At 32.8% G+C, this 27,484-nt stretch overlaps 1 protein-coding gene and 1 long non-coding RNA gene across 2 annotated transcripts; one reads left to right on the top strand and one right to left on the bottom strand.

Annotated features, from left to right (window-relative positions):
- The first annotated feature begins 2,072 nt into the window (after positions 1–2,072).
- On the top strand, positions 2,073–27,018 carry LOC124533327 (sodium- and chloride-dependent GABA transporter ine-like). Its single transcript, XM_047108533.1, has 9 exons — positions 2,073–2,623; positions 10,209–10,402; positions 21,844–21,978; positions 22,920–23,133; positions 24,085–24,581; positions 24,684–24,796; positions 25,171–25,450; positions 25,682–25,914; positions 26,102–27,018. Exons 1-9 carry the CDS (start codon positions 2,220–2,222, stop codon positions 26,210–26,212), a joined length of 2,181 nt encoding a protein of 726 aa, XP_046964489.1. The 5' UTR covers positions 2,073–2,219; the 3' UTR covers positions 26,213–27,018.
- On the bottom strand, positions 4,399–4,940 carry LOC124533329. Its single transcript, XR_006966693.1, has 2 exons — positions 4,632–4,940; positions 4,399–4,518 (listed from the first exon to the last, which is right to left on the bottom strand). It is a non-coding gene; the product is annotated as an uncharacterized LOC124533329 (long non-coding RNA).
- Positions 27,019–27,484: the final 466 nt, after the last annotated feature.

Below are 27,484 nucleotides of genomic sequence, written 5' to 3'. Positions count from 1 at the left end.
TGATTTGTAAGTACAAAATAATTTGAATAGGACTTGACTTCTATGAGATCTCAAAACTTTTTACGATGGAAAGACTGTATCGAGAGACTTGGCATTTTTTGACATTTAATGTTTTTGGTGGGATTTTTCTTTTATATTCGTAAATTTATCATTTTAGAGAAACAAATTTTTTGGTGAAAAAATTTACAAGCATCTAACGTAGGGATAATGTTATAACATTAAGTACTTTTACACATTCTTAGGTTATATTTATACATAGTGCAGTTATTAAGCAATATAATAAGTAAGTGGTCTTGCAAAAAAAGAAAAATCAGGCCAGAAAGCAGCACTTTAAAGTATAGGATTTATCAGTCATATAGTCGCAACGGAACTCACAAAGCGTCCCTTGTTTGACAATTGGTATTAATATATTTGCATAAATTTTTAAGTTTCTTTTATATATTTATACATGCTTATTTCATATTTTCGATGAAGCCGAACTAATACGGGTACTTAATAGAGGAACAGAAAAAAAACTCTCACATACAGACGAGATAATTTTATAGATTTGCTGGATATATTTTTAACATTTTAGCCTGGTCAACTGTTTAATTTTAGTACCATATTTTCGTTACAGTCATTGATCTCAATTCCACCCTTTCCCCATTGTATATGATCTTTCTGATTACAACTCTTTTTATACGACATATCAATACCTTCAAGTTGTTGTAATCTATTCAATCTTTTCCCATGTTATATTATTTTCGTGATATTTTGGACCTTTCTACTTATTGCATTGATTCTTTACTCTTTCTTTTTATGGTGGTTTGATATTGACTCTCGTGATGCGTCTGACAGTGTCAGTGGCGGAGTGTGATGTATGATTTGATTATGGTAGAGAAAAAAATATAAAAAACAAGCTTTTTAGAAATAAATGCAATCCATTAAATAAAGAAAGATGAAATTGTTCTAAAAACAATAGAAAATGAATAATACAGCTTTTATTCGTGCTATTCGAGCTATTCTGTAACAAGAAACTCGAATCTCCGAACACCAGTTTAAAATGTCAGAATTTTAAACGTGACATTGACTATAACATTTATAACATACGCGTATCAAAATGGCGTATCACATCAGTTGTCGACATTACACGAGTGAGATACGAAGTGATTTTTTACAGGATCGCACTGCTGTTCGCGCAAAGGCTAATGGCGCAAAGGCCAATAGTATCTCTTAGATCTCCAATCAGAGACAAATGATTCGAAACACTATGTTTGTCGTTTATTTTGCTAAAAATAATATTATTATAGAAACATTATATCAAACGACCAAATAATTATATCGCCCTCGGTTCTATTTACAATAATAAACCAGTTCTAGACTTACAAATAATTATAAATGTGATCAAACCTAGGTCGTTACCTAGTGAAACAAAACCAGGGGTTTACATGCTTGCCTTCGTAACTTTGTAAGTCACTGTGTTTGAAACGTAACTAGTTCTTACATAACGTGGCTTTACTCATCTACAATACGACCACCAATGGAATCAAAACGAAAACCTAAAACTGAATACCTTTATAAGCATGAGTTCAATTCAAGATTATAATATAACATTATCGTTGAACGTTTTAATAAAATTCACCATTTCGTTATATACCTGCTGCGAGTTCATTGTATTTCTAAGTTAGTAAAAAAAGTTTTTGTAAAACAAGCTTTATAATTAACGAACAAAAACGAATAAAATGCAAAATTTCTGTGATTTCGGTTTCAATGTAATGGAACTGGTTTAAGTGTCAGTTGCAATATGTGACCCACACTTGCGAAAATTTAATGTTAGAACAGTTTTCTGTTGACAATCATACCCATACTTTTAAATTTAAATCCAGGATATTATTTAAATTCATTATATTTTATGTACATTGTAAAAACACCATTCAATATCAGTATTACTTATTCTATCAGTCGCGAGCGCAGCGTTACGTATCGCGGTCACCTGAGCTAAGCGCATGCGCGGCCTCCTAACTCCCCCTCCCCCCCTCCTTTCATATACTCTCCCCACTCTGCAATAACAGAATCACACTTTGTTTACCAATTGCCGCGATTGACGAGCCAGTCGGTCGGCCTACTCAGCCGACCTCGCTCGATTCATTCGGCTTACTCGGTGTATCATTCACTAGCTGCGCGTTGCCAGCGGCAAACGCGACATCAATCACTACGTTATGACCCTGTGACGTAATAGAATGAGTAAAGCCGATACATCGGCGGAAGCCGCTTCGCCAAGCGTGGCGATCCACGTGGATCGTTACGAAGATCCAAACCAGGAGCGTTCGAAGTTGCTCGATCCCAATTCACCAGTGCCGATTGTAACGCCCTCTGGACAAATTCGCAAAGTGAAGAGTTTTACCGATACACACAAAATTCGAGATGTTCACGCCGCTTCTGGTGCAGCTTCTGCACGCAGTCTACGCCCCTATGACCAAGTGGCCGTGTACCCAGACGGTTCTGATAGTGGCACTAACCAGTATGCTCCTTCTGTGCGTTCTTTAGCTTCAATAGGAATGGGTTGCACTGATGGTCGAAAAATGGTTATCAGAAGAGTTCCAACATCGCCTACGGAACTTTTTCATCTAGTGCGTCCTCCTACGTAAGTATCTTCGCGGATGTTACATCCTCTTATAACCCATTATTCAATTGCTTCAAACGACAACTATTTTTGCTTGTTTAGTAATTCGTCAAACAATTCTGACAGTACCCGTATCACTAGTTGCTAAATTTATCGCAGATTAAAGGAAAAAAATCATATATCATTATTTATTATATACAAAATCCACATTACGTAAATGTTTTTACATTCTGATGTTTAAATTAACCTATAAAACAAACTCGCATATCGTTCAAGTGTCTTGAGACGCGGCACTGATAAAAATAATAATGACATCTTACTTTAATAAAGTTATACTAATAGACAACACTTACTCTAGATGTATTTCAAAATAAATACGTTCCATATTCATTCAATACATTCATCACATTCATGTCAATGAACAAAACGACAATTAAAATGGCATTTAATCAGTCTTCCTAAGTACCTTCTGTTGTGTATTTACAATAATATAATATAAATTACTATTTGCAACAAAAACGAAGATTTTATTTTTATTTTAAATAAATAACTAGTAATTTTAAATCTAATCGACTAATTCAAATAAAATAATTATTGAAAAATGAAAATTGCAAAATAATAATTTTAAGGCTATCTGTTAATGCAGAATTATGTTGTATTTTTTTATTTGAATGAAAGATAAGGAAGAGATTTTATTAAATGATAGTTCATTCACAGAGTTATCGTAGTTCCGCCAAGATTTAATCGGCTCAAGTTAGCAAAAGCTAACTTAGAATGAAACACCCCAATAAAATAGCTTTTAAAAGTATAGCTTAGTGTCGAGACTTAATATTTGTTGAAAACTAACGTTTATAATTTAGTATTCAAGCGAAGTTTTTTGGATTTATTATAATACACAAGCCAATGTCTTAACACTATGACGAATAGGTATTATATTATCAAATAGATTTTTGAAATGAAATATTGATTTGGAAATGATTTAGTTTGCCCTACAATAACGATGAACTTCTTCTTTCTTATATTCTAATTAATTATATAAAAGTGTCTTTGTAAATTTTTACAAATTATTATTTTTTTTTTAAAACATAGAAATTCCTTACTTAACATTGAGTAAAAAAATTATTAACGAAGATATTTTTAAAGAAATAACATCACGAAGATTATATGTATCTAAATATCTTAACATAGACTTTTTATATGAAAGTACTATTTTAATATTCTCGAATATTTCATAATTTTACTTTGATTTTAAACAACTTGCCAGGGCTCTTTATAAACTTGCAAGACTGGGTTTGAAGGTAAGATGATGCAGACCATCATGTCTCAAGCCCAGTTTTCTGGAAGACGTATAGAGCGTATTAGTCATTTGTGTGACCAAGCTCTTTAGATCCTAAACAAATCCTAAACAAATTAGGTACGTAAAGAATTAAAACAAAGTAAAAAATCCGTATAAGAATAATTGAATTGAAATTTTTGAGCACTGAAATTAAAGACTAAAAAGAATACTAGGTTTTTATCTTCCTTATTGTAATGGTATAGGAAACACTGTATAAACATAGAGTTTATATATTTATATTATTTGTATAAAAAGAAACCAACATCAATTAAAAATAAGGCATTTTTTATTTAGATATATATGTAATAGGTATAAGCATTAAGCAGATATATCTAACATAAAATATAATATTATAGCCTCTTCCAGAATTCGAAAGATACTTACGTATCAACAAACACAGAACATATTCTCAAATCACAATAAATCTTATCTCATATAAAATAATGATTAAATTAATCGATTTTAACATTTAACAATCTTTATTCACATAAGCTAATCATAATGTTATTAATTAATATCTTTATATAATTTGTATATCCTTATTGCTGATTAGTCCAGTCTTTGTCTTCGTCTTCAGTGCCTATAAAAATGCAACACTCGTGTATAAAATACGTATCATTAAAACAAGGTTATTTTATGAGAGATAAAAGCGTTCTCATACAACCTACACATTAATTTTGAAAATTAACTAACCTCAATCAAACCGAAACGTACGTAATTATAATGCTTTTAATAATCACCGGTATTCATTAAAGAGAACCGAAATTGCATTACCTTAAAATATAAACGTATTACTTAGATTACAATCACCTAAAAACGTTGAATTTTATTATGGTGTTTACAATGGAACGTGTCTTAAAATCCGTAATTTAAATGAGTGAAAGAAATTTACTTGTGTGATAACTCTGTTTAGATAAGTAATCTTTATGATAATTTACGTCGGATTGCAGAAAAAAAAATTATTGCATCAAACTTTTCATTGCAAAGATCGTAAACATGACATGGATTTTGTCAAGTTTATCCGAAAATCTGGGTGGCTTATATTTTCGAAATTCAGGCGTCTTGACCTTCAATTTGGTGTTGATAACATTGCACAGCCATTATCTTCTCTTGTGTATCTCGCTCCAAACATGGATACGATTGATCGTGCGCTCGCTCTTATCATAGACTTTTTGATAATGATTTTAAAATACGTTTACATACTTACATCTTGACAGCTAAGGATTACCTTCCTTTTTAAATTGTCTTCAATAGTTTATTTACATGAGACGAGATAGATAGTACCTAAACATATTTAAATTTTATGAGAACTTATACTTTTATAGTAGTACATTGTTATATTATCTGTGCCCCATGTTTTCTCTTACGTTAAATTATCATTATATAATGTACATAATATGTACCTCTTTTGTATGAGAGGAAAAATTAATATTGACTAATACGAAAACCAAAATACTCAGGTATACTGTTTGAAATTTATGGTTATAGCTACATGTCTTAGGGTCAAAACGCATCCCTCAATAAATGGTATAATTAAAGTAGAAATATTTATTCAAATCAGGCAGATACCAACTCCACACTATAAAACCACATAAATTGTAAAATAATTAATTAAAATATATTACGAATATTTCGGCCCAAGACAAGGATTAGAAGCGATCGTACCCATATTAAAAGTGTCTAGCCTAATCGAAGAAAAAATAAATATAAACAAACCTACCTATTAAAGGTAGCAATAAGTATTAAATATAACTAGATAATTTCAAATATGATATGATATATGAATTGCTTAAAAATCCACATTAAATGTCAATATTATAGTGTGTCAGGAAAATATATTTTTGCATACATAGAACAAGATGTGGGTTGGTATTGCTTCTTATGCCCGAAAAGATTTATTTACATTATCATAACCAAACTATATAAGTTGAAAGTAAAGTTTCAATGGAACTCTAACAATGATTAAGCATAATATTTAAAATTAATTTAAAATACCTATACACCATCAACACTAACTCGTGCGCCGCGAAACATACGACTGTAATCAAAGAAATTCCTATATTGGTCACCTAAAACGTCATATATTAATGTTATATTTGTGTACATTTTGTGTTTGTATCTTATTTGCAAACATAAAATATATAAATAATGAAGTACATTAATCGACATATGTACATATTTTTCTGCTCTCGGGAATAAGAAAAATCAAAAAAATCTGTCTCCTTTTAATACTTTTAATTGAAAATGAAGACTCTGTTGCTTCCTAGTGAATTTCGAAATATATTTTAAAATGGTAAGATTTATAATGTATGCTGCTTTTAAATTGAATAACAGAAACTACAACGAAAACATCAGACTACCAGCCCAGTCTCGGCGTAGTACCGGTAAAATTCATTAGATACGAGTACATCTCCCATTTCCGTCTTATGGTTGACATTTTCAAAAATCCTGTTTAACGGATGTTTGCCTTATAAACTAAACCTTTATTTCAGCTATTTAGACTCAGTATTTTAGCTATTAGACCACAATACATGTTACATGGTTACATGATACATAGTTGCAGAATATACCTATCTACTGTTTTCAATTAATAATGTAATAAAAATATTGTCATAATATATTTAGCACGAGCGATAACCTTGTCGTTGGTCCACGCAGTATCGGATTTAGACAATACATTCTCCTAATGCGTGATACCAAAGTGCAGTTAAGAGTGACCTTTCTATATTTAGTTATAAAAGTTTCTATTTTCTTTAAGAGCAGAGGAATTTATCTTATTGATACAATAAAAACTGTTATTTATTCTGTGCATTCAAACAAACGAAGCGACGATTAAACTTAGGAGTGAAAATAAATAAAAATTAAACACCAATCAAGTGACAACTGTCACTCCCCTCACACCCTTATGTTACCTCGTTCTCATAATCCGATGATTCTACAATTCTCAAGTCGAGCTGATTAGACGCGAGAGCTATAAACACTAACAAATGTTGATTTACCAGTCCGTACAAAGGGACTGGTAATTCATTCGAAAAACTGAGAATTTTTGGGATGAACATGAACTATCTTTTGCCTCTAGAGTTATTGAATCAAAATTAGAAGCATCTTACTTTCAATGACAATACACAAGACACTATGGCAAATAGCTATGACGTCTCTATGAGTTAAATGTCCCAGAAAGTGTATGAATACTAGCCTTTTCTTCCAGCTTTCGATATAGAAGATAGAGAGAATTATTTCAATGTACAAATCAGTTTTTGTCTATACTTTAGACAAAGATCAAGTTTCGAGTCCAAAACTTCGAACTAAATAGTTCGTTATAATCTTCGAACAAAATATTATAATCGTTCATATGTACTGCTAGTTGTTAATATAACATTCAAATAATAGCTTAATTTATCAGTCCTGATAATAGTTACATGACTGAAAAAAATTAGCTATCAATGAAATTACAAATTCAAATTTTGGAAAATAAAAACCAAACGTGATTTTAAGTAATAACACTTACTTATAACTTTGCCATATACATAACATATGTATAAGGCAAAAACTCACATTCTTACTTATGTTTTTGTTGAGTTTTAAATTGAAGCCAACAACCACAAATGTTCGTAAAATGTAAAACATTCTCTGTCCAAATTTTCTCTACAAGGATAAAGTTAGGAGATACGTTACGATACGTTATGATATTTTTGATTATAAATGCAACAAAACATTTTATTTCGAATTAAATAAACCTAGTATTTAATATCGTACATTTCAATATAATTAATATCTCGTTCCTATAAACTAAATATATAATATTATTTCTCGTGTGTACGATTGTTTTTTTTTCAACATCATTTGCAAACTATGTCAGCACTAGGCATTATAAAATAGAGCATTACATTTTGGACGAGCTCTAATCCTCAATGGACCACGACCTTACTTTAATCACCACAGAATGTTCATCATTAATCCAAACAAGTTGTTTACTTATGACGTACTTAAACCAGCTTATGATGAAATTTAGGCTGGATTTTAAAATATACGAAGTAAGATAGGTATTTTCCATAATACTTGAAGGCAAATCTTACTATTTTAACAATAATAGTAATATAGTAATATTTTAATAATAATATACTATCTTTTCTATTTTCTGAACATTTAAAACGTACTGTGACGGGTGCAAAAGATTTAAGACCAAACGTTGCAGATATAGTCCAGTCGTTAGGAAACGTGAATCAAAGATTACGGGTTTCGAAGTAACTGGGATATGGGACACCGGGATGTGCCTAATTTATGTTAATAATTCGCCTCTTGTAGCTCCGTCTTAAGAACGCGCCTGGGTGCAAGCAGTGTTTTGTGTTAAGATAGTTCCTGATCCAAAATTTGATGAGGCTCAAACTGGGGCCCAGTTTTCTAAGCACTGGATTATGGGGCTAATCTTTTACTTGCAATTTTTCTGAAGTTAAAATTTTATTAAAATCTATTTGAACAACTTAGAATTGAACATATAATTAAAAAAAATAAATAAAAATAAAAGTTTGATTTAATAGATTTTAGAAGTTGTAGATCATATATGATGACGTCGCATGCCCACGACGGCCAATCCCAATAGACGACGTATGACATATTATAATTGCACAGATCTGTGCGCAACCACAGAGATACTACTACTTTATACCCTCACTCCCATAATCTGAAGGGAAATCCGATATGGTAAATCCAATATGACCAGAGAGTTCAGGCACAAAATCATCATCTAACCGACCCTTCCAGAGCACTGGCGATATCTTACTTACAGCTGTTGCTCAGCTTGAACTCAGAACCTAGCTATCGATACCGTTATACCTAGGATCCATTACAATTTTCGGCTCTACAAGAATCATTATTAATTGAAATATCTATTTTAATCGTTTTAATAAAAACTATTTCATATTGATATCTAGCGAACGTTACAGTTTTGACATCTTTGTTCGCTCTATCTATTCTATAATAGGCGTACTATCTCTTTGAAATAAAAACATGATATATGTCAGTGAAATAGAAAATGACTCATTTTACCTTCATGTATTTTTCTGTAGTCTAAATATAGCTAAAAAATATATACATTTCTTTTAATCAGTTAAGAAACAATCTTTACAATATTGTAACTTGTTTATTTTTACAAACAGACATATTGATAAGGAGAAAATAAGAAATCTTTGTTTAAAAATAACTTACATAGATAAACAAAACTACAAATAAATCTGTCATGTAAAATTAACAATGCTAATGTTATGTGTCAGATAATATTTTCAGGTTAATATTTTAGGCATTTATACACACCAAAATATTCGCAAATATTTAAATGTGATTATAAATGACAGACGGCTATGATGAAACTTTTATTATACCATAAGACCAGTAACAGCCTGTAAACATCCACCATAAAGCCTACACTTCCTTTTGGGAAAAGGCCTATTGCACCGCGCTGTTCCAATGAATTATGGCGGCAAATACTTATGTAGGTTTCCTCACAATGTTTTCCACCATCGAGCATAAAATAATAAAACTTATGAATTATCAGAGCAGTGATAGCCCAGTGGTTAGAACTTGTGCATCTTGACCGATGAACGCGGGTCCAAACCCAGGCAAGCAGCACTGAACATTAATGTGCTTAATTTGTGTTTACACTTCATCTCATGCTCGGCGGTGACGGAAAACATCGTGAGAAAAGCTACATGTATCTAATTTCATAGAAATTCTGCCACATGTGTATTCCACCAACCCGCATTGGAACAGCGTGGTGGAATATGTTCCAAACCTTCTCCTTAAAGGGAGAGGAGGCCTTAGCCCAGTAGTGGGAAATTTACAGGCTGTTATTGTTGTACGTTTCATTAAAGTTATATGGTATACGCCTGGAAATTTGAACTCATAACCATATCTCAGTTAAGATGTACGTATTCAAATCACTGAGAGAATCTCTTATTATTAGTTAGTAACAAGAAAATCCTTAAAGTTCTTAATTCTTAAAAGGTTTTAGTTTGCTGATATAAAATTAATTTTAAGTCAAACACTTACTTACGTATTTTTTATAGCGTCTACTTTTTAAGTTAATCCTATGAACGTCATATCACTACTGTAACCAACATATTCTTAGTAAACGGATAAAATATCATATATCACCATCATTCATATCATTTGTATCACCATGAAGTTAATTAAAATTCAGATAGCTATCGTATATATTGTATAAGTCCCTAATACTTTTTTATTTCTTATTTTGAATTTTTCTTTTTTTAACAGACCACCAGATGAAGATACAGCATCGCATGAAAGTGATTGTGGCGAGGAGGAAGAAGACGCTGAAACCGTTCATTTAAAACCAAGAAGACCGTTTTGGGCCAACAAAATACAGTTCGTTTTGGCCTGCGTTGGCTACTCGGTTGGACTTGGCAATGTCTGGCGCTTTCCTTATCTTTGCTACAAAAGCGGAGGAGGTGAGAAAATTATTCCATGATTATAAAAAATCACATTTATATCATAAAGTGCTTCACAGTACTGCTTAAAATGTGAGAGTAGGACAAAGTAATATCCCTTAGATACATTTATTTAGAAATAAAATTGTGTTATATGTTTTAACTTTGGTTGAGAAAATTCTGCACGTGAGTTCGAGAATCCTCTAAATAGCTATGAACATAAACCAAAGTGTTAATTTGAGCCAAGGAGCTCAAATTTTTATTTCATATATTCATTAAGGTGTGTCCATATTTTAATGAATATAAAAAATAACATATCTACGTTATAATGTTTGTGCCTATCATACTGACGTCGTTAGACTTACGAAACACAAACGACGTGAAATATATTACTTATCTAATTCTAACATAGGACATGGCCGATGACTATTGCTAACTAACGAGACACACCCACTTATTTTTCCGATAACTTCGTGATCAATCTATTTCGCAACATTTGCCCTTTTTTATTTATAGAACATATATATACACGTAAACAAACGTCCTCGTGAAAAATTATTTAACACGAGACGCCTAATGTCCTCGTAACGCTAAGTAAATTAACTCAAGCAGGTGACAAAGAGATCGTGATCCATGTAGCATTGGTACATTATACGGCTCCAAAACAAACTCCGGGACTATTATGATATTTTATAAAAAAAGTGTGCATTGTAATTCTCTAATTTATGATAATTTATCTATTGCTTACGAATATATGTATTTAGAAATGTACTCGTAAAATTTCCGTGGTACATTATCTGACAAAATTGAAAAGACAACAATTAACATCTTAATATGCACAGAAGAAATAAATACTAAGTGAGTCTAACAACCTCTTTTATAAATTTAATAAGTTGCTACATATGGAATGAAACGATCGCTGGAGATGAAGCAATTACAAAATGTATGACTTATTATTATTATAAGTATTTTCTTTTCCGGAACGGTGATAATTTTTATTTTGTCAATCAAGTAAAATGCAATTATGACTTACTTATATCGAATAAAAAAATAATTTGAATTCCAACTCATTAGTTATACTACCGCTGAACAACAAACCATTCCATTGTTTCTGGATTCCGGTTTGAAGGGCGACTGAGCCAGTTAAATTACAGCACAAATCGCAATTAACATAAAATCTTAAATCCCATGGTCGACAGCGCATTGACGGTGTAACGAATGGTTAAAAATATTTATTACAACGCCATTGTCTACGGCCGGAGGTGACCACTTATAATGAGGTTTTTTATTTCAAAGTCTGACTGCCTATTATAATATTGTACCCTAATTTTCACTTTTTGAACATTAGAATCTCTTTTTATTTTAAATTACGTACATTTGTTATCAACTTCTTCCATCGTTTTATTTGTTATAATAAATCTGCTAATGACCCAGCTTTAACATCAATGATCATGTAATTAAGTTATGAAAAGATTATTCAGTCATATTTTATTGGATAAGAGGATTTAATTAAACCAGATTCAAATCCATACACTATTTTGACGGATAATCATAAAAGCTTTTTGTGTTGAGTACACATTTTAATCAATATATAGTCAATCGGCAAACTGTTAAAATCGTTAAAATACCATCACTCACATCAAATGCTTATCCGATTGCCAGGACATAGGCTATATAATATATTAATATTTTATACTCAGTTTTAACAGCGAATAATCTTTATCTAATTAAAAACCATAACCTTAAATCTTTTTCAAATTAAAAACCATATTCATTTTATCATCATCATCATCATCATCAACAGCCTATTTTTGTCCACTGTTGGACATAGGCCTCTCCCAGTGCACGCCACTGTGGTCTTTCTCCGGCTACTCGCATCCAGCTCCTGCCTGCCGCCTTGCGTATATCGTCACTCCACCGTGCCTGAGGACGTCCTACACTACGTTTGCCGAGACGCGGTCTCCACTCTAGAACACGTTTTCCCCAACGGTTGTCGGTTCTACGACAAATATGACCAGCCCACTGCCACTTCAGCTTACTAATCCGGTGGGCTATGTCGATGACTTTGGTTCTTTGACGGATAACCTCATTTCTGATGCGATCCCTCAAAGAAACGCCGAGCATAGCCCTTTCCATAGCACGCTGAGCGACTTTAAGTTGGTGGACCAGCCTTGTCGTGAGTGTCCACGTTTCGGCTCCGTATGTCATGACGGGTAGGACGCACTGATTGAAGACTTTCGTCTTAAGGCACTGTGGGATCGACGATGTTAGGATTCGACGTAACTTCCCAAACGCTGCCCAACCCAGCTGAATTCTTCTATTCACCTCGTCCTCAAGGTTGTTTCTACCTAATCGCAGAGTCTGCCCGAGGTAGACATATTTTTGAACAACTTCGAGAACGGTACCGTGTATCGTAGTCGGTTCCGGTAGAACATGTTCATTGAACATGACCTTGGTTTTATCCAAGTTCATCCGTAGGCCGATACGCATAGAAGAATCAGCCAGCTCGTTCAGCATTTGTTGTAGGTCCTGCAGCGTTTCTGCCACGATGACGATGTCGTCTGCGAATCTCAAGTGAGAGATGTATTCGCCATTGATGTTAATGCCACGTCCTTTCCAGTTCAGCGTCTTGAACATATCCTCCATTGCATTAGTGAACAATTTGGGGGAAATAACGTCCCCTTGTCTCACTCCTCGATGCAATGGTATGGGATTTGTTTGCTGATTTTGTACTCGGACGGACATGGTGGCAGCTTCGTAGAGACATCTCATCACTTGGATGTATCGCCAATCAACTTGGCAACGCTGCAGGGACTCCAGAACAGCCCAGATTTCAACCGAGTCAAAGGCCTTCTCATAGTCCACGAATGCAAGACACAGGGGCCGATTATACTCATGGGACTTCTGTATAATCTGCCGCACTGTATGGATGTGGTCTATGGTGCCGTATCCGGTCCGAAACCCGGCCTGCTCCGGGGGTTGGAATTCGTCGAATCTTCGCGCAAGACGGTTCGTGATCACTCTTGAAAACAGCTTATAGACATGGCTCAGTAGGGATATGGGACGATAGTTCTTCAGCAGGGTTTTGTCTCCCTTTTTGAAGAACAGGACGACCACACTCCTACTCCACGCCTCCGGAGTTCTCCCTTCGAAGAGGACAGAGTTAAAAAGCGTCTGAAGTTCCCTAAGTACCGGTTTACCTCCCGCTTTTAATAGCTCTGTGGTAACGCCGTCCTCTCCAGGGGCTTTTCCATTTTTAAGCTGTCCAAGAGCAGTCTCGATTTCGCCAATACTGACTTCAGGCAGGTCTTCGGAGAAATGGCGTGTTAATGTAGCTCTAGGATCCTCATTTTCGGGATCAGGTCGAGATGCATGCGATGCGTATAACCGGCCGTAGAAGTCCTCTACTTCCGAAAGTACTGCCGGCTTAGAAGAAACGACTTCTCCACTTGCTGTGGTCAACTTCGTCAGGTGGCTCCTTCCAAGAGATTGTACGAACACCTTAGACCCCCGATTCTGCTCAATAGCTCTTTTTATTGCAAGAGTATTGGAGCACCGGAGGTCGTGTCGTACGCGCCTGCTGATCTCTTGGTTTAATTGCCGTTTCTCTGACGAAGTGACAGGTGGGTTTTCACGTCGTTTCTTCATGAGCCCCAAAGTCTCTTCCGAAAGGTTCGACTTCCTGCCCTTACGCTGCATGCTACAATATCTCGTGCCTTCTTCCCTGAGAATTCGAACTACATTTTCGAGGTTCTGGTTTACGTCCGTTGTGGTTTCCACGGCAGCGAATCGGTTCTCCAGGATTGACTGGAATGTTTCAGATCCCGCAATGGTTTGGAGCAGCTTTGGTCGGAGCGTGGACTTCATCAGACGGGCGCGCTCGGCCTTAAAATTGATATTCAGAGAGCCTCGGAGGAGTCGGTGATCACTACCGGTATTGAACCTGTTAATCACTGAGACGTCTCTGAATATATGCCTCTTGTCCGTCATTATGAAGTCGATCTCGTTTTTCGTCATAGTGTCGGGGCTTTGCCACGTCCACTTCCTTTGCGGCTGCTTCTTGAAGAAGGAGTTCATCAAGAAGAGCCCCTCCCGTTCGAGGAAGTTGACAAGCATTTGCCCCCTATGATTCCTGCTTCCAAGTCCATGGGGTCCTACTACCGATTCGCTGCAGTTCTGTACTCCCACTTTAGCGTTGAAGTCCCCCATGACAACGTTGTAGTGGGTTTTCGTGGTGAAGTGGAGGGCCCTCGATATGTCATCGAATAATTCTTCCACTTCATCGTCCGAGTGTGTCGAGGTCGGTGCGTACGCTTGCACCACCTTGAGGCTGTACCTCTCGGTGAGCTTTATAATGAGGTACGCTACCCTGTTCGACACACTGGAGATTTCCACCACGTTGTCAACTAGGGACTTATTTACCAGAAACCCAACGCCACCTTGGGATTGTTGGTCACCCTCTCGGAAGTACATTAGGTGGCCTGATTCGAGGGTTACGGTGTCCTCTCCCTCTCTACGGACTTCACATAGCCCTAATATGTGCCACCTAATTTTCCCAAGTTCTACCTCAAGTTGCGCTAGATGCGAGTCAAGCCGTAGCGTGCGTCCGTTGTACGTCGCAAGGGTCAGTCGGTTGTGGTGGCCTCCCGTAGCCCGGTGATTCTTAGCACCCCCCGTCCCGCCGTTACCATCGTCGCCACCATGACGAGGAATAGCGGGGCTGCCGGGAACTGGGGGCCGTGGCTTGCGTGTGTGCTGTATGTGGAGGTTGTGCCCATAATCGCCACGCTGGGCAGGCGGGTTGGCGATCGCAGGGCGTAGCTTCTCGCACCGGTGACGTTGCTGCCCGTCACCGGCCTGTGGTATTTAGCTACGCCTATTATGTTGATGGTTATACCGCCATCAGTCGGTCGCCAGAGCCTCGTTTGCTGGTCGGCAGGATGCACCACGGGCAGGTGAGGTTGGCTTGGGGCACTAAGGTGTAGTTTGCGCCCCCTTACATCCCCAACGTCTATACGTCTACATAATAAATATTGCCTTTTTCACAAAGCAGTTCGAACATGTAGTACAAGAAATATTACAAGATATTTTAATAAACTTGTTTTTATACGATGCATTATCGTACGGGGAATAAATTAATTGGTGAATGTTTAATCTCATACAAATTTGCGGGCATTCTGATATATTAATAGAGAAATATAAAATATATTTTTTATATTTTATTATGACAAATATGCTAAATAATTAAATTTCAGTGTGTTATCAACAACTAGGTACAAAATTATACTTTTATATAGCGACCCGCCCCGAGTTCGCACGATGATACTACTACACTCCAAATTTTTACTTTTTTATTTACACCATTATATTGTCCATTTATTATATACAAAAACCTTCCTCTCAAATCAATTTATCTAAAAAAACCGCCTCAAAATCCGTTGCGTTCACTTTAAAGATCTAAGCATAGTTATTTTATACTATGTAATGATGATGGTAACTTAAATACTGATGAAAGTAAAATGTGTGTGTAATTAAAGTCAAAAGAAATCCTATACAGTTGGATCGTTTTCGATTTCTTTTTGGCATGTATTTGATTGAGTTGACAGTTTGGATGCTGTAGATAACTCTACAATCTTGAAATAATAAAATAATTATTTTACCAGTTCTATGCCATTGAGATAAGTAATTATTACATTGAATAGAACATAAGCTATTCATTTTTTATTCATATCATTATCATTCATTCGAGTGAGACAAAGAACCTGGTTTACGATAACATCACATTTAAAAACATACCAATAAAAATCAACTGTTATAAGCCACGTAAAACAATAAAATTGAATTATAACATAGATAAATTTAATTTCGAAATAAATACTTTATAAAATAAGCATTATGACTTTATTTATTAATTTATTAATATAAATCAAAAAGCGTACTTTATTAAACTTGATTGAGTATCTACTTAAATTATTCAAAGAAAAATAACGTCGTCTTGTAAATATATAAAATATGTAAACGGCTACACTAAGATATTATTTCTCAAAGAGACCGCTTTAATCACATGGACGGAAGTGATGACGTCAACATATATTTAAAAAAACTGAAATAATATTTTATCTTGCGACCAATAAATATTACTCATTTACTAATATTAAGATTACTATTTCTAGGTAATGATGTAAACTTATAATTAGTTAGATTGATTAAATCCAAATTGAAAATATTCAAGTAGCCCAAGTCAGTTCTACCAAAAAGAACCGACAAGAAAATCAAATCAGAATCCTAATAGAAAGTCGAAATAAACCTAGAACTAACGATATTTTCATCAGCGTTATTAATACATTATATTCAGTAAACGAGGTACAATAACTTAGGTGTAAAGGTAGTATGAAATCAAAATAGTTTTGTCTCTATGGTATGACAGGGGAATTAACCGGATCTTACTGATTTACGACCCTATGACCACTCCCCTAATTGTAAAGTAATAATACAGGTTTTTAGATTAACTGCAGTCCGACCCGGTGTAGTCAAACTTTCCTTTGTAATAAACAAATAACATTTATTCCTTTAAAATCTCTTTAATTAATTAATGCTGATTATTTAGAATTGAAATGAATTTGTATACAAAATATGCGTTATCTTTTTATCTATAACATTGATAAATAATTCTATAGATCTACATTCTACAGATCGAGATATTAGTTTTTTTTAAGACATTACCTACCATACGGTCATTATCTGTAATCAATAATACTGGAAATGTAATCTTATATTATATCCTAATCGGTTAACAATATGTTGGCATAATCACAATTCACAAAATCAAAGCATAACACTTGTGTGAATTGCAGCTGATGTCTTCTGTAAATTGACACGTTACGCCACACATACGTAGGTACGTCCTCTTGAGATATCAAATGATATATCACTGTGATTTATTCAGGTGTCATTATTAGAGTTCCGTATTTAGACTTAAAATTGAAATAATTCTGTACTATCAATATATGTATCATATTTTCTTCAGCTTTAAATATACCTGAAACAACCCTCTCCCTTATTTGTATTTAAAATTCCAAGATGAGAATATCGCACATCGATGTTTGTAATAATAAATATTAAATGCTGACCAAACTGAACCGTATCGGTCACTCAGTTGGGTGGTCCAGTAAGATAAATATAAAATTACTTACTATGACCGACGCAGGACTTGTTACATATTTGTTTGGTGCTGAGCTACGCAGATATAATACAATTTATTTTTAAAAGTACAGACTTGCACTAATTTAATGGTAAAGTTACACAGATAAACTTTAATTCCATAAGGGAGAATGTAAGAATAAACTAAGGGAAAACCTACATCATTATAAAGAAAATAATAATTTCTAATTGGCCATCTGCCTCATAATACATATCTTTGTGCGAGCCATGCGAGGAACATTGGTATTTTTTAAGATTAATGGCTAAATATGTCGTGTAGTTACAGACAAAACGGAAAATAGTTACGAGTGTAACATCTTAGTTCCCACGTAAGGCGACTTGTTATCAGTCTAGGGCAGGGTTTTTATTTGTAACTTTTCAAATATTTGGGCATTTAAGGCATTTGTCGTTCTATGAAAACAGCTTATATTAATTTTCATAAAATATTTTAACACTAAATTTTATTTTATTTGCTAAAATATGAATTCCTTAAATACAAAAAAATACATTTATTTAAATTTGAAATAAGTAATATGGCAACAATAAAATGATATGAGTAGTTATTTTTTTCAAAATTAATACATTCTTAAGGCAGCTTCGGAAATTACCTTTTCTCTCTTTAAGTGATACTTTTCTTTTACTATTATGTATCACAGACATGTTCTCCAGACCACTGGCCTGTCTTTAAATTGTATTTTATTTTAGTTTACTGTGTTATATTTTTGTTACCTACAGCAGATTTAAGTTAAAAGTTATACTATTTACAATGCTTCGTGGATATCTTTGACCTGTACTATTACTTCCTAAAGTATAAGTCTACAATATACTACCCATTTTGATAGATTTTACATGAACTCAGTCAAACACTCGATAGGTAGGTATACTATCGATTCAAAAATACAAGGATATAATGAATTAGTAATTCTCCAAAATTACCATTTGGCCGAAATAGAAAGATATAAAGTGAGACATTATAAAATGAAAGATAAATTCGTTAAAAAACAATGACAGAAGAAAGTATACATGAAAAATTCTGCAATATAAAGATTATATTCAACCACAGTAAGAAAAAGATAACGAAATAAACGTCTTTAACGGATAAAATAAATTTAAGTCGTGTAAATTTCAGTAAAAAAATAAAAGAGACAATCAAGGCGACGATGTGAGTTGTGTGGTTTCTTTCAGAATTGTCTTTTTAAATTTCACAGATTCTTATTGTTCAAATATTATAATGAATTAAAGAGCAAATTCGGGTTTTTCAAAAGTTTTTCAGCTGGGTTTCAGATGCTTTTTAGATCAAAATTGCTTCCATTCTTTGTGTTTCGCTAAACGAAAAATATAAATTTCACATATTTTGCTTTACTTTGAGATAAATTATTCATTCATTTTATCTAAAGTAATTTTAAACTCGTCCCTCCTCTTACAGACTTTTATCATGACTGGTAAGACTTAAAATATTTGTTTTATTTCCGCTTAAAAAAAATGTAGTAAATTATTTTGTTATTATTTATAAAATCTAACTCTTTTCAATATGTATTTCATGGTCTTGGCCGCTTTTCAACACAACATAAAAACGAGTATTAGAATATACGCATATATAGCCTTTATATTTTACAATTCCTCTGTACCAAATGCTTTCTTATATTATAATTAATTTCTAATTTATCGAGTTATTATTTATACTAAATGTTTTGTACCATAAATTTTCAAAACAAAAATAGGTTCCATTGACCTATTTATAGATCTGCATGATAATTATCCATTAAAAAAACGTAAATGAACGTTAAAATTTAGGTATTTGCATATTTCTCACTCCATAATGTTAAATTTAGGCTTTTGTTCCTTATTAACCAAAATGTCAATATTTATTTACATTCAGGCCTTAATTATATAAAAATATGGAAATATTTCATACACAATCGTAAAACGTGCCCAGTGAGATATGATAAGCAATTGTAAAATTATTATCGATTCGTCAAAAGCCCTAAATATAGATGACAAATCGATTATACAGTTGATAAAGAAACCTAACAATGACATATAAGGAGTAACTCCCACATTATTTATTAGCAACGTCAAGAGATAAGATTAAAAATAATACGAAACATTAGAAGCGTCTGTTTTAAAAATTAGTTTAATTAAACGAATGGTTTACATAAATGAGTTAATTGTTCGTAATATCTGATATCCTAAATATATTCAGCTAATCGTTGTAGGTCTCTCAACCTAGTGCTTAACTCTTTTAAGATATTATAAATAGAAAGTTATAAAAATTTAAAAGCTGTCTATGGTGTGAAGAATTTCACCTTGGCAATGGTTAAATAATCTTTATATCCTCGGCAAATGACCAAGACAATTTTCAAGAATATAACATCTCTCCAACCACGGTTTTTTCACACTTTTCGTCTCTCCTTTCATGTACTTCTAAGTATTTATTAAAATTTCCTCCTCAACTCCTTTTACGTCACAAACTTTTATCTCAAAAAATATACATCATATAAACATAATCATTTATAGCGTACAACCATAACCCAAACTCTAAGCTTCTTTAAAAATGATAAGATCCAGTTTTTGCGTAAATCCCCAAAAATCAAACAAAAGACCAACCTTTTTATAATATTACGATATCATTTTAGAACTGACTTACTTTCAAAATATTTTTAAAATATGAATGACAAAATAATACAATACCACTTTATGTTTATAATCTAAAGCCGGTGGCTAAAATGTTATATACACATCAAACAATTTAATTTTAAAGATTTTCGTTTGACATATCATGTTATGAAACAATGGAGAATTCTAAATAATAATATTATTCATATTAAGTTGGGTTTTAAATGCAGACTACTTACCACGATAATAAGAGTGTTTTATCAATATCAATAATATCATTACATATCAGTATCGTTTGACGTATAAAATATATAAATGATTTTTTTTTAAATACAAAAAACATTGTTAACTTTAAACAAATTTATCTATTTTTTTTAATGATTTATGAAAATTTATTTTTAATGAAATTAATATCCATGTTTCGTATATTAGTATTTCTTTTTTAAAAATGAATTTATTTTCAATATTTTTCATAAACCGATACACTTCACGATTCACGCGCTTAGATTACCTTAACTAAGAAACGACATGTGACCACGAAATATCTATGCCTAATTTATCAACTTAGTTAACGACTGGGTTAATTACGACAATTCCACTAGGTCAACTTATTGATATCAAGGACAATGACGATAGCCATGTATGAGTATCTACTAACAGACCAGTATGAGTATGTACGGCATTAGATAATGATTATGTAGACTGTATCTAATCTATAATTGTGTAAAATTATACCTGAAATTGGGTATGAGGTACTTAAACGAGTAGTAGTCAAAATTTAATGTTATTATCTCACTTTAACTGGTTCTTAGATTCCGATAGAAGTCGTATACAAAATCGGGTGTTGGAATCGGGATACTCTCTCGCATCTCAATAGTCAAATTTGTGGGGTGATTCACAGAAGCAATATCAAGTCATAAACATGTCACACTTACATCTTTATAATGTTATCTTAAAGATAGAATAATAACTTGTATTGCTTGTTAAAAATATTTGTGTTTACGCAAAACTTCTAAGCCTTTTTCTTGTTGACTTTTGAAGCTTTGTTTCACTTGCTTTTATTGTCGGCTTCATTCAAGGAATCCGTTTGGATTATCCTTATTTAATCTACAAAACGTAAAATTCATTTTCATTCTTAAATCAATATATCTATTGAATAAACCAAATCATTATCCGTTGTGTAATTTGAAAGATCTTAGCGTACATAAGGACAGACAGCGGAAAGCAACTTTATTTTATGCTATGTAATGATAATGATACGGGTATTATGAACCTTTCTTATCAATCTTCTAAGATTACCAAATACCTGGATTCAAATCGGCATATCTTCAAATGATTCAAAGTAGCAGAACGGACATTGTACTTGGGAGTGTTTACACTTACGTTACATGTTTGGGTAATATCTATGTAAAATATATATAATAATCTTATTTTAAAGCTTATTTCGAATTAAAAAGTCTATACCTACTTCATGAAACACAACGTAAACACCTACACATATAAATATTTAAACATATATACCTACTAAACAGGACACATAGCTAGTATTTCATACAAATAAAATATAAAAATGCAATAAAATTGCCTTTCTTTATATCCAGAATTATTTATTATTATTTTTCAAATGTTTTTTTTTTTTGTTACAGGAGTCTTTTTGATACCTTATTTTATAATACTCATAGTATGTGGCGTACCGATGCTTTTCATGGAACTTGCTATTGGCCAGTATACAGCTCATGGCCCCATCGGCGCACTCTCACAAATATGTCCATTATTCAAAGGTAAAGTTAACCTTACGTAATAATACATTTATTACCTTCAGAGGAATGTAATATGTACCTATAGAATTTAGCTGAATATACACTTTGATTTTTTTTATTAATGTATTGTTGACAAATAGAACTTTGATCGATATGTTGTAATTGATATTAAAATTGTATATCTTTTTTTTAAACAGTGCCTATATCTGTAGGTACATATAGTTTAAGCACAAAAAAATATGGAACCTACACTCTTTTTTCCTTTCGTTCCTTACTTATTCTTTATCCATCGCATTAACTTTAATATCTTAATATCACACCACACGTATCTTTTATCAATTCGTAAAGTAAATACAACAACCATACTCTACATCCTTAAGTGATTTAGTTTTTGCATGTTTTATTCCGACACGATATTTAAAACTTACGCTCACATCAGTTTATATAAACATATACAGTATATGTAGTAATACCAGGACTTGATAAAGAAAATTTATAAAAAAATTAAATCGATTTCGGGCCCGACTCCTGTTTTCAAATCGACCCTAACTATTTACGTAAAACCCAGTATATTGTGTCAGCGAACACATGAACAAAAGTAGTGCACTATTCTCACAATCTGATGGGATGGTGATTCCGACACGAATTATACATTTGACGATTGTTTAAATGCAAATAAACATATAGAGCATCCATTCGATGCAAATATTATGCATAAGGTCTCCTACGAAGTACGTTAAGTAAAAGAACGCAATAGATATCTAGATTTGTCAGTTATTTTTCTAACTCTACCGGTACAACATTAATGTTAACGAGATTATAACTAAGTTTTCATGATTCATTCTCATGTTAAAGTGTGTAGATTCCAATTTGCATTTCGCCATTGTATTATTAGATATCCTTCACATATAATATGCACTATATTGACTGTGTTTTTAAACGTTGTAACGTTATTTTTTCAGGTGCTGGTTTAGCAAGCGTGGTGATCTCTTTTTTTATGTCCACGTATTATGCAGTAATTATTGCATGGGCAATTTATTACTTTTTTACATCATTTAAATCTGAAGTTCCATGGGCTAGTTGTTCAAATCGATGGAATACACCCCAATGTTGGGTTCCAAATCATAACATAACCAAGCCAAACGGTTCTCAAACACCAACGGAACAGTTTTTTGAGTAAGTTTGAAATATAATACATTTATTTATTTCCGCCATTATAATCAAACTAGATTTGACAATTTTGTATTAGTTATTTAAGCGTGATGATGTATATATAAGAAAATACATATAACTCCAGTGGTAGGAGGTATAGAGAGGAATTTTGTCCTTAAATTTACATGATGTCACTGATATTGAAATTAAGGATTCATGCAGAAAATTGTTTTCGAAATTGGAAGTTAAATTAAAGTGTATAGGTACCTAGTAAGTTTATAATAACATTAGAATATAATAAACATATCCTCGTTTATTGTGAGGTACTTTATTATATGCGTAGTTGACGTATGTTTGGTGAAGGAAAATAGACTTAAACGACATTATTTTACGAGATATCGGTCAATAAGTTTAAAAGATATGTTGTACTAAGTTATCATAAATCAATCAGCACTGCCTAGGCAGAATTGATGTTTTGTGACTGGTTTATATTGGTTTCATTTTATTGACTTTCTGTGTTGAAATAAGTATTTTGATCTTTATTTATATTTCAAATAAGGTCCACATTACTACAAATCCTTATCTAACATATTCGTTAGAACCTAAGTGCATTTGTTATAGAATTATCATATTTACTATTAATTTACGTAGTTATAAAATTTACTCTACTTATTACCCACTCCTAAGAGGAGGTTATTTCTCATTTTCTTCAATTTAGTGTGTTGATAGTATGTTACGTATTTTCCAATTGTCTTAAGTAATAATAATTAATCAGTTCAAGCACTTAAAGTTGAAAAGATAACAAATAGGTAATTGAAATAGTTCAACGTTGTTCATAAATTGACCGTCCATTTTGAAAGAGACAGACGAATTTCGCAAATTTTTCCTCCATAATGGACAAGATATAGAGACAATCCTCGACCACTTACATTTAAATAAAAAATTTTAATATTAGCTGTATTCGTGTAATTTCAGGAAGAAAGTTTTGAGCATGAGTGATGGTATTGAATATCCTGGTGGCATGCGGTGGGAGTTGGCAGCTTGTTTAGTATGTGCTTGGGTCCTTGTTTACTTTGCCCTATGGAAAAGCATAAAATCATCAGCCAAAGTTCGATACATTACAACAACATTACCATTCCTACTAATAATAGTATTCCTTGGTCGGTCATTAACTCTCGAAGGAGCTGATAAAGGATTAAGATACTTCTTTAAACCAGACTGGAAGTTGTTAAAACAATCGAAGCCTTGGGTTAATGCCGCATCGCAAATTTTCAACTCAATTGGAATCGCTTTTGGATCGATGATAATGTTTGCCTCATATAACCGTTTTGATAACAACTTTTTACATGACACATTAGCTGTATCTTTGGTGAATGCGGTGACTAGTCTCATCGTTGGGATATTTACATTTGCTACAATCGGGAACATTGCTTTTGAACAGAATACACCAGTAAACGTTGTTATTGCTGATAGTAAGTATTTAAAAATATTTTCAGATCCATTTGTAAGAGGAATTACTTTTATATAAGTTAAGCTGAACTAGAATTCAATTTAATACATTTTTTTAATTTAAGGTCCAGGATTACTGTTTGTCGTATATCCTCAAGCCATTGCAAAAATGCCAGCATCACAATTATGGGCTGTATTATTCTTCTTCATGTTTCTCTGCTTAGGCCTTAACAGTCAGGTATGTAGATTTATTGATTGATTTATTGTATTGTTAATAATGATGAATACAGTATCCCGATGGATTAAATAAGATAATTTTACGGAAAAATCTCAGGTTAAAGTTCAGGTACATACGTTATTCATAATATGTGCTGACATATCCTGTCATTCTCAATGGTTAAGGGAACAGCATGTAGCAACATTCTGTTTTGAAAGAAATGTTAATACGAGTAGGTAAAATCAAAACCTGTCGGTGCAAAATTATGAAAAGCTTCAGATGTTTTCCTTGTAAGGATATCCTTAACCGATCAATGGGAATAGATGCACATTTACTTTACTTTTTGAATATGAATACCATCTAATCATAATCAATAATTGTATTTAATATTACAGTTTGCGATCGTGGAAGTCGTGGTAACTTCTATACAAGACGGATTTCCCGACATGATTCGAAGGCGACTAGTTTACCACGAACTGTTGGTGTTGTGTGTTTGCGCTGTTTCTCTAGTCTTTGGATTGCCTCATATCATACATAGCGGCATATACATATTTCAACTAATGGATTTTTATGCTGCTTCACTAAGTATAACATACCTCGCATTCTTCGAAGTAGTTGCCATAGCCTGGTTCTATGGTGTTGATAGACTATCTCGAAACATCAAACAAATGACTGGTAATTAATTTCTTTATTACTTAAAAGTATTTTTTTATATTCTGAAAAGTAATTTATTTTAAAAAAATTTAATAACGTTTGCCCAAAAATTACCGCTTCAAAATTAAAAAAAAAACTTAATTTTAAATTAGATTAAGCTTTGATAGATGTGGTTGTTGTGGGTATTGTAGCCAAAGTGTGGCACATACGTGTGATATGACTGACTTCTTAGATACACCTTTTCTTACTCAGGTCAGCGACCGTCATTGTACTTTCGATTCTGCTGGCTTATAGCAGCACCAGCCTTACTATTGGCTTTATGGGTGGCCAGTCTGGTGGATTACACGCCTCCTACTTATCGTCAATACCAGTACCCAACTTGGGCTCAAGTGCTCGGCTGGTTTATTGCCTCAGTGTCCCTACTGTGTATACCTGTATATGCGATAGCAGTTATCATCAGAGCACCTGGGAATAGCTTTAGAGAGGTAGGTACAAGTAGTTTTATTCCAAGCCAATTTAAAAGTCATAATTCATTTTTTGGTTTGATAAAGTTAAGAATTTTAGAAAATAAATAAGTTGGCTATTTCTCTACAAGATGACATAAACTTAGTCAATTTCAGTATCTAACAACCGTACTTAATAATTAAACTATTAACAATCATTAACTTTTAGAAATTCCGCAATTCAATTCGACCAACGTCTTTATGCGACTGCGGTGTCACTGGTTGTGATTTATGCTGCTCAGACTCCGAACCTCCCGACGACAAGGCGACAATCAACTAGTCCTCGACTACGTTCAATTTAGATACTGGAGACAATAAGTAACATTGTGACTTTAGCTATATATTGTGTAGTGTGCGCCTGAGTATTTAAAAGAGCTACCAAAAGTTTGATAAAATCAGACTTTATTTATCACTATCATTTTTATCAAGAAATGTGCTCGACGGCCTGACCTCAAACTACATAATATGTAGGTATGATTTTGTAATAGTGGTGTATGTTTCAACACTCAAAGGCGAATGGTAATTATGTACTTCAGTTGAGTTTTAAAAGATCTGTTGATTGCTATGATATAAATGAGTGGCTAGTTTGTATTCCAATATATTTTTTATTTATGAAAATTTAAAATTTACGCATTCAATATAAATATTAAAATGCAAATGTAACTTAAATAACAACCGTTATGATTTCTACTTATATTAATAAAAGCATAATTTATCTCCTCTTCATTCCTCAATAAGTTTTGTTTTTTTTTTTTTTAATTAATTAAACTATTGTAAGTTATAATAGTGATGAACATTCCATAAATATTATTAATATTCAAAAAAATTTGTTTTCTTACATTGTTACAATAATAATTATTATTATTACAATATTTTTCAATAAATATGATTTGAATAGTTATTTGTGTGCTGTTGGCTAAGTCGAGCTAAAGAGCTGGTTCTCTGCTCTAAGTATTTACGAAATATTACCTGCTTTTATAAACAGCCAATGATATTCTAATAAACAGATATGTTATATCCATACTAAACAACAGAAAAAAGTTTGCCGCGCCGGGGACCGTTTATTTTACATTTCGTTACAAGTAAAAAGGATAGCTTGATAAAAACAATAAGTACAAGGGATAACTAGATGTTTTAATTACGCACAACGTATTACTACGTAATTATGATGTATTATAACGTATTACTACGTAAAATGACTAAAGACAAACGTCCCAATTAGGACGTTTTCTAGTCTTCACTTTTTGCGCGTTAATGACATACCTGTTTACTAAAACATCATTGTAAACAGCTCTACTAATAACAAAATCCTGTTACTTTTCTTATATATTTGATAAGAATGCGGACTCATAATGTGTAGTACATGAATTTTTACTTGCATACCTACTTCCCTAAAAATTAAATATGATAATTATACATACAATATTTAAATGTTTAATTATGATATATTTATATATTGCATTACTTTCTTTTATTATTGAACTAAATAGTTCAGTTACACTTGACTAATATAATAATTTATTATTAAATTGTCAATTTTACAAAAGTCAGG

This window comes from Vanessa cardui, chromosome 11 (genome assembly GCF_905220365.1).
Source record: "Vanessa cardui chromosome 11, ilVanCard2.1, whole genome shotgun sequence".
Classification (NCBI taxonomy): domain Eukaryota; kingdom Metazoa; phylum Arthropoda; class Insecta; order Lepidoptera; family Nymphalidae; genus Vanessa; species Vanessa cardui.
Note: the sequence above shows the minus strand (reverse complement) of the source record. Positions and strands in the feature narration are given on the sequence as shown.

Coding starts and splice junctions, on each gene's coding strand:
- LOC124533327 (XM_047108533.1), top strand. CDS start 2,220: ATGAGTAAAGCCGATACATCGGCGGAAGCCGCTTCGCCAAGCGTGGCG. Junction 2,624..10,208: donor CATCTAGTGCGTCCTCCTAC/GTAAGTATCTTC, acceptor TTTTTTTAACAG/ACCACCAGATGAAGATACAG. Junction 23,134..24,084: donor CCAACGGAACAGTTTTTTGA/GTAAGTTTGAAA, acceptor GTGTAATTTCAG/GAAGAAAGTTTTGAGCATGA.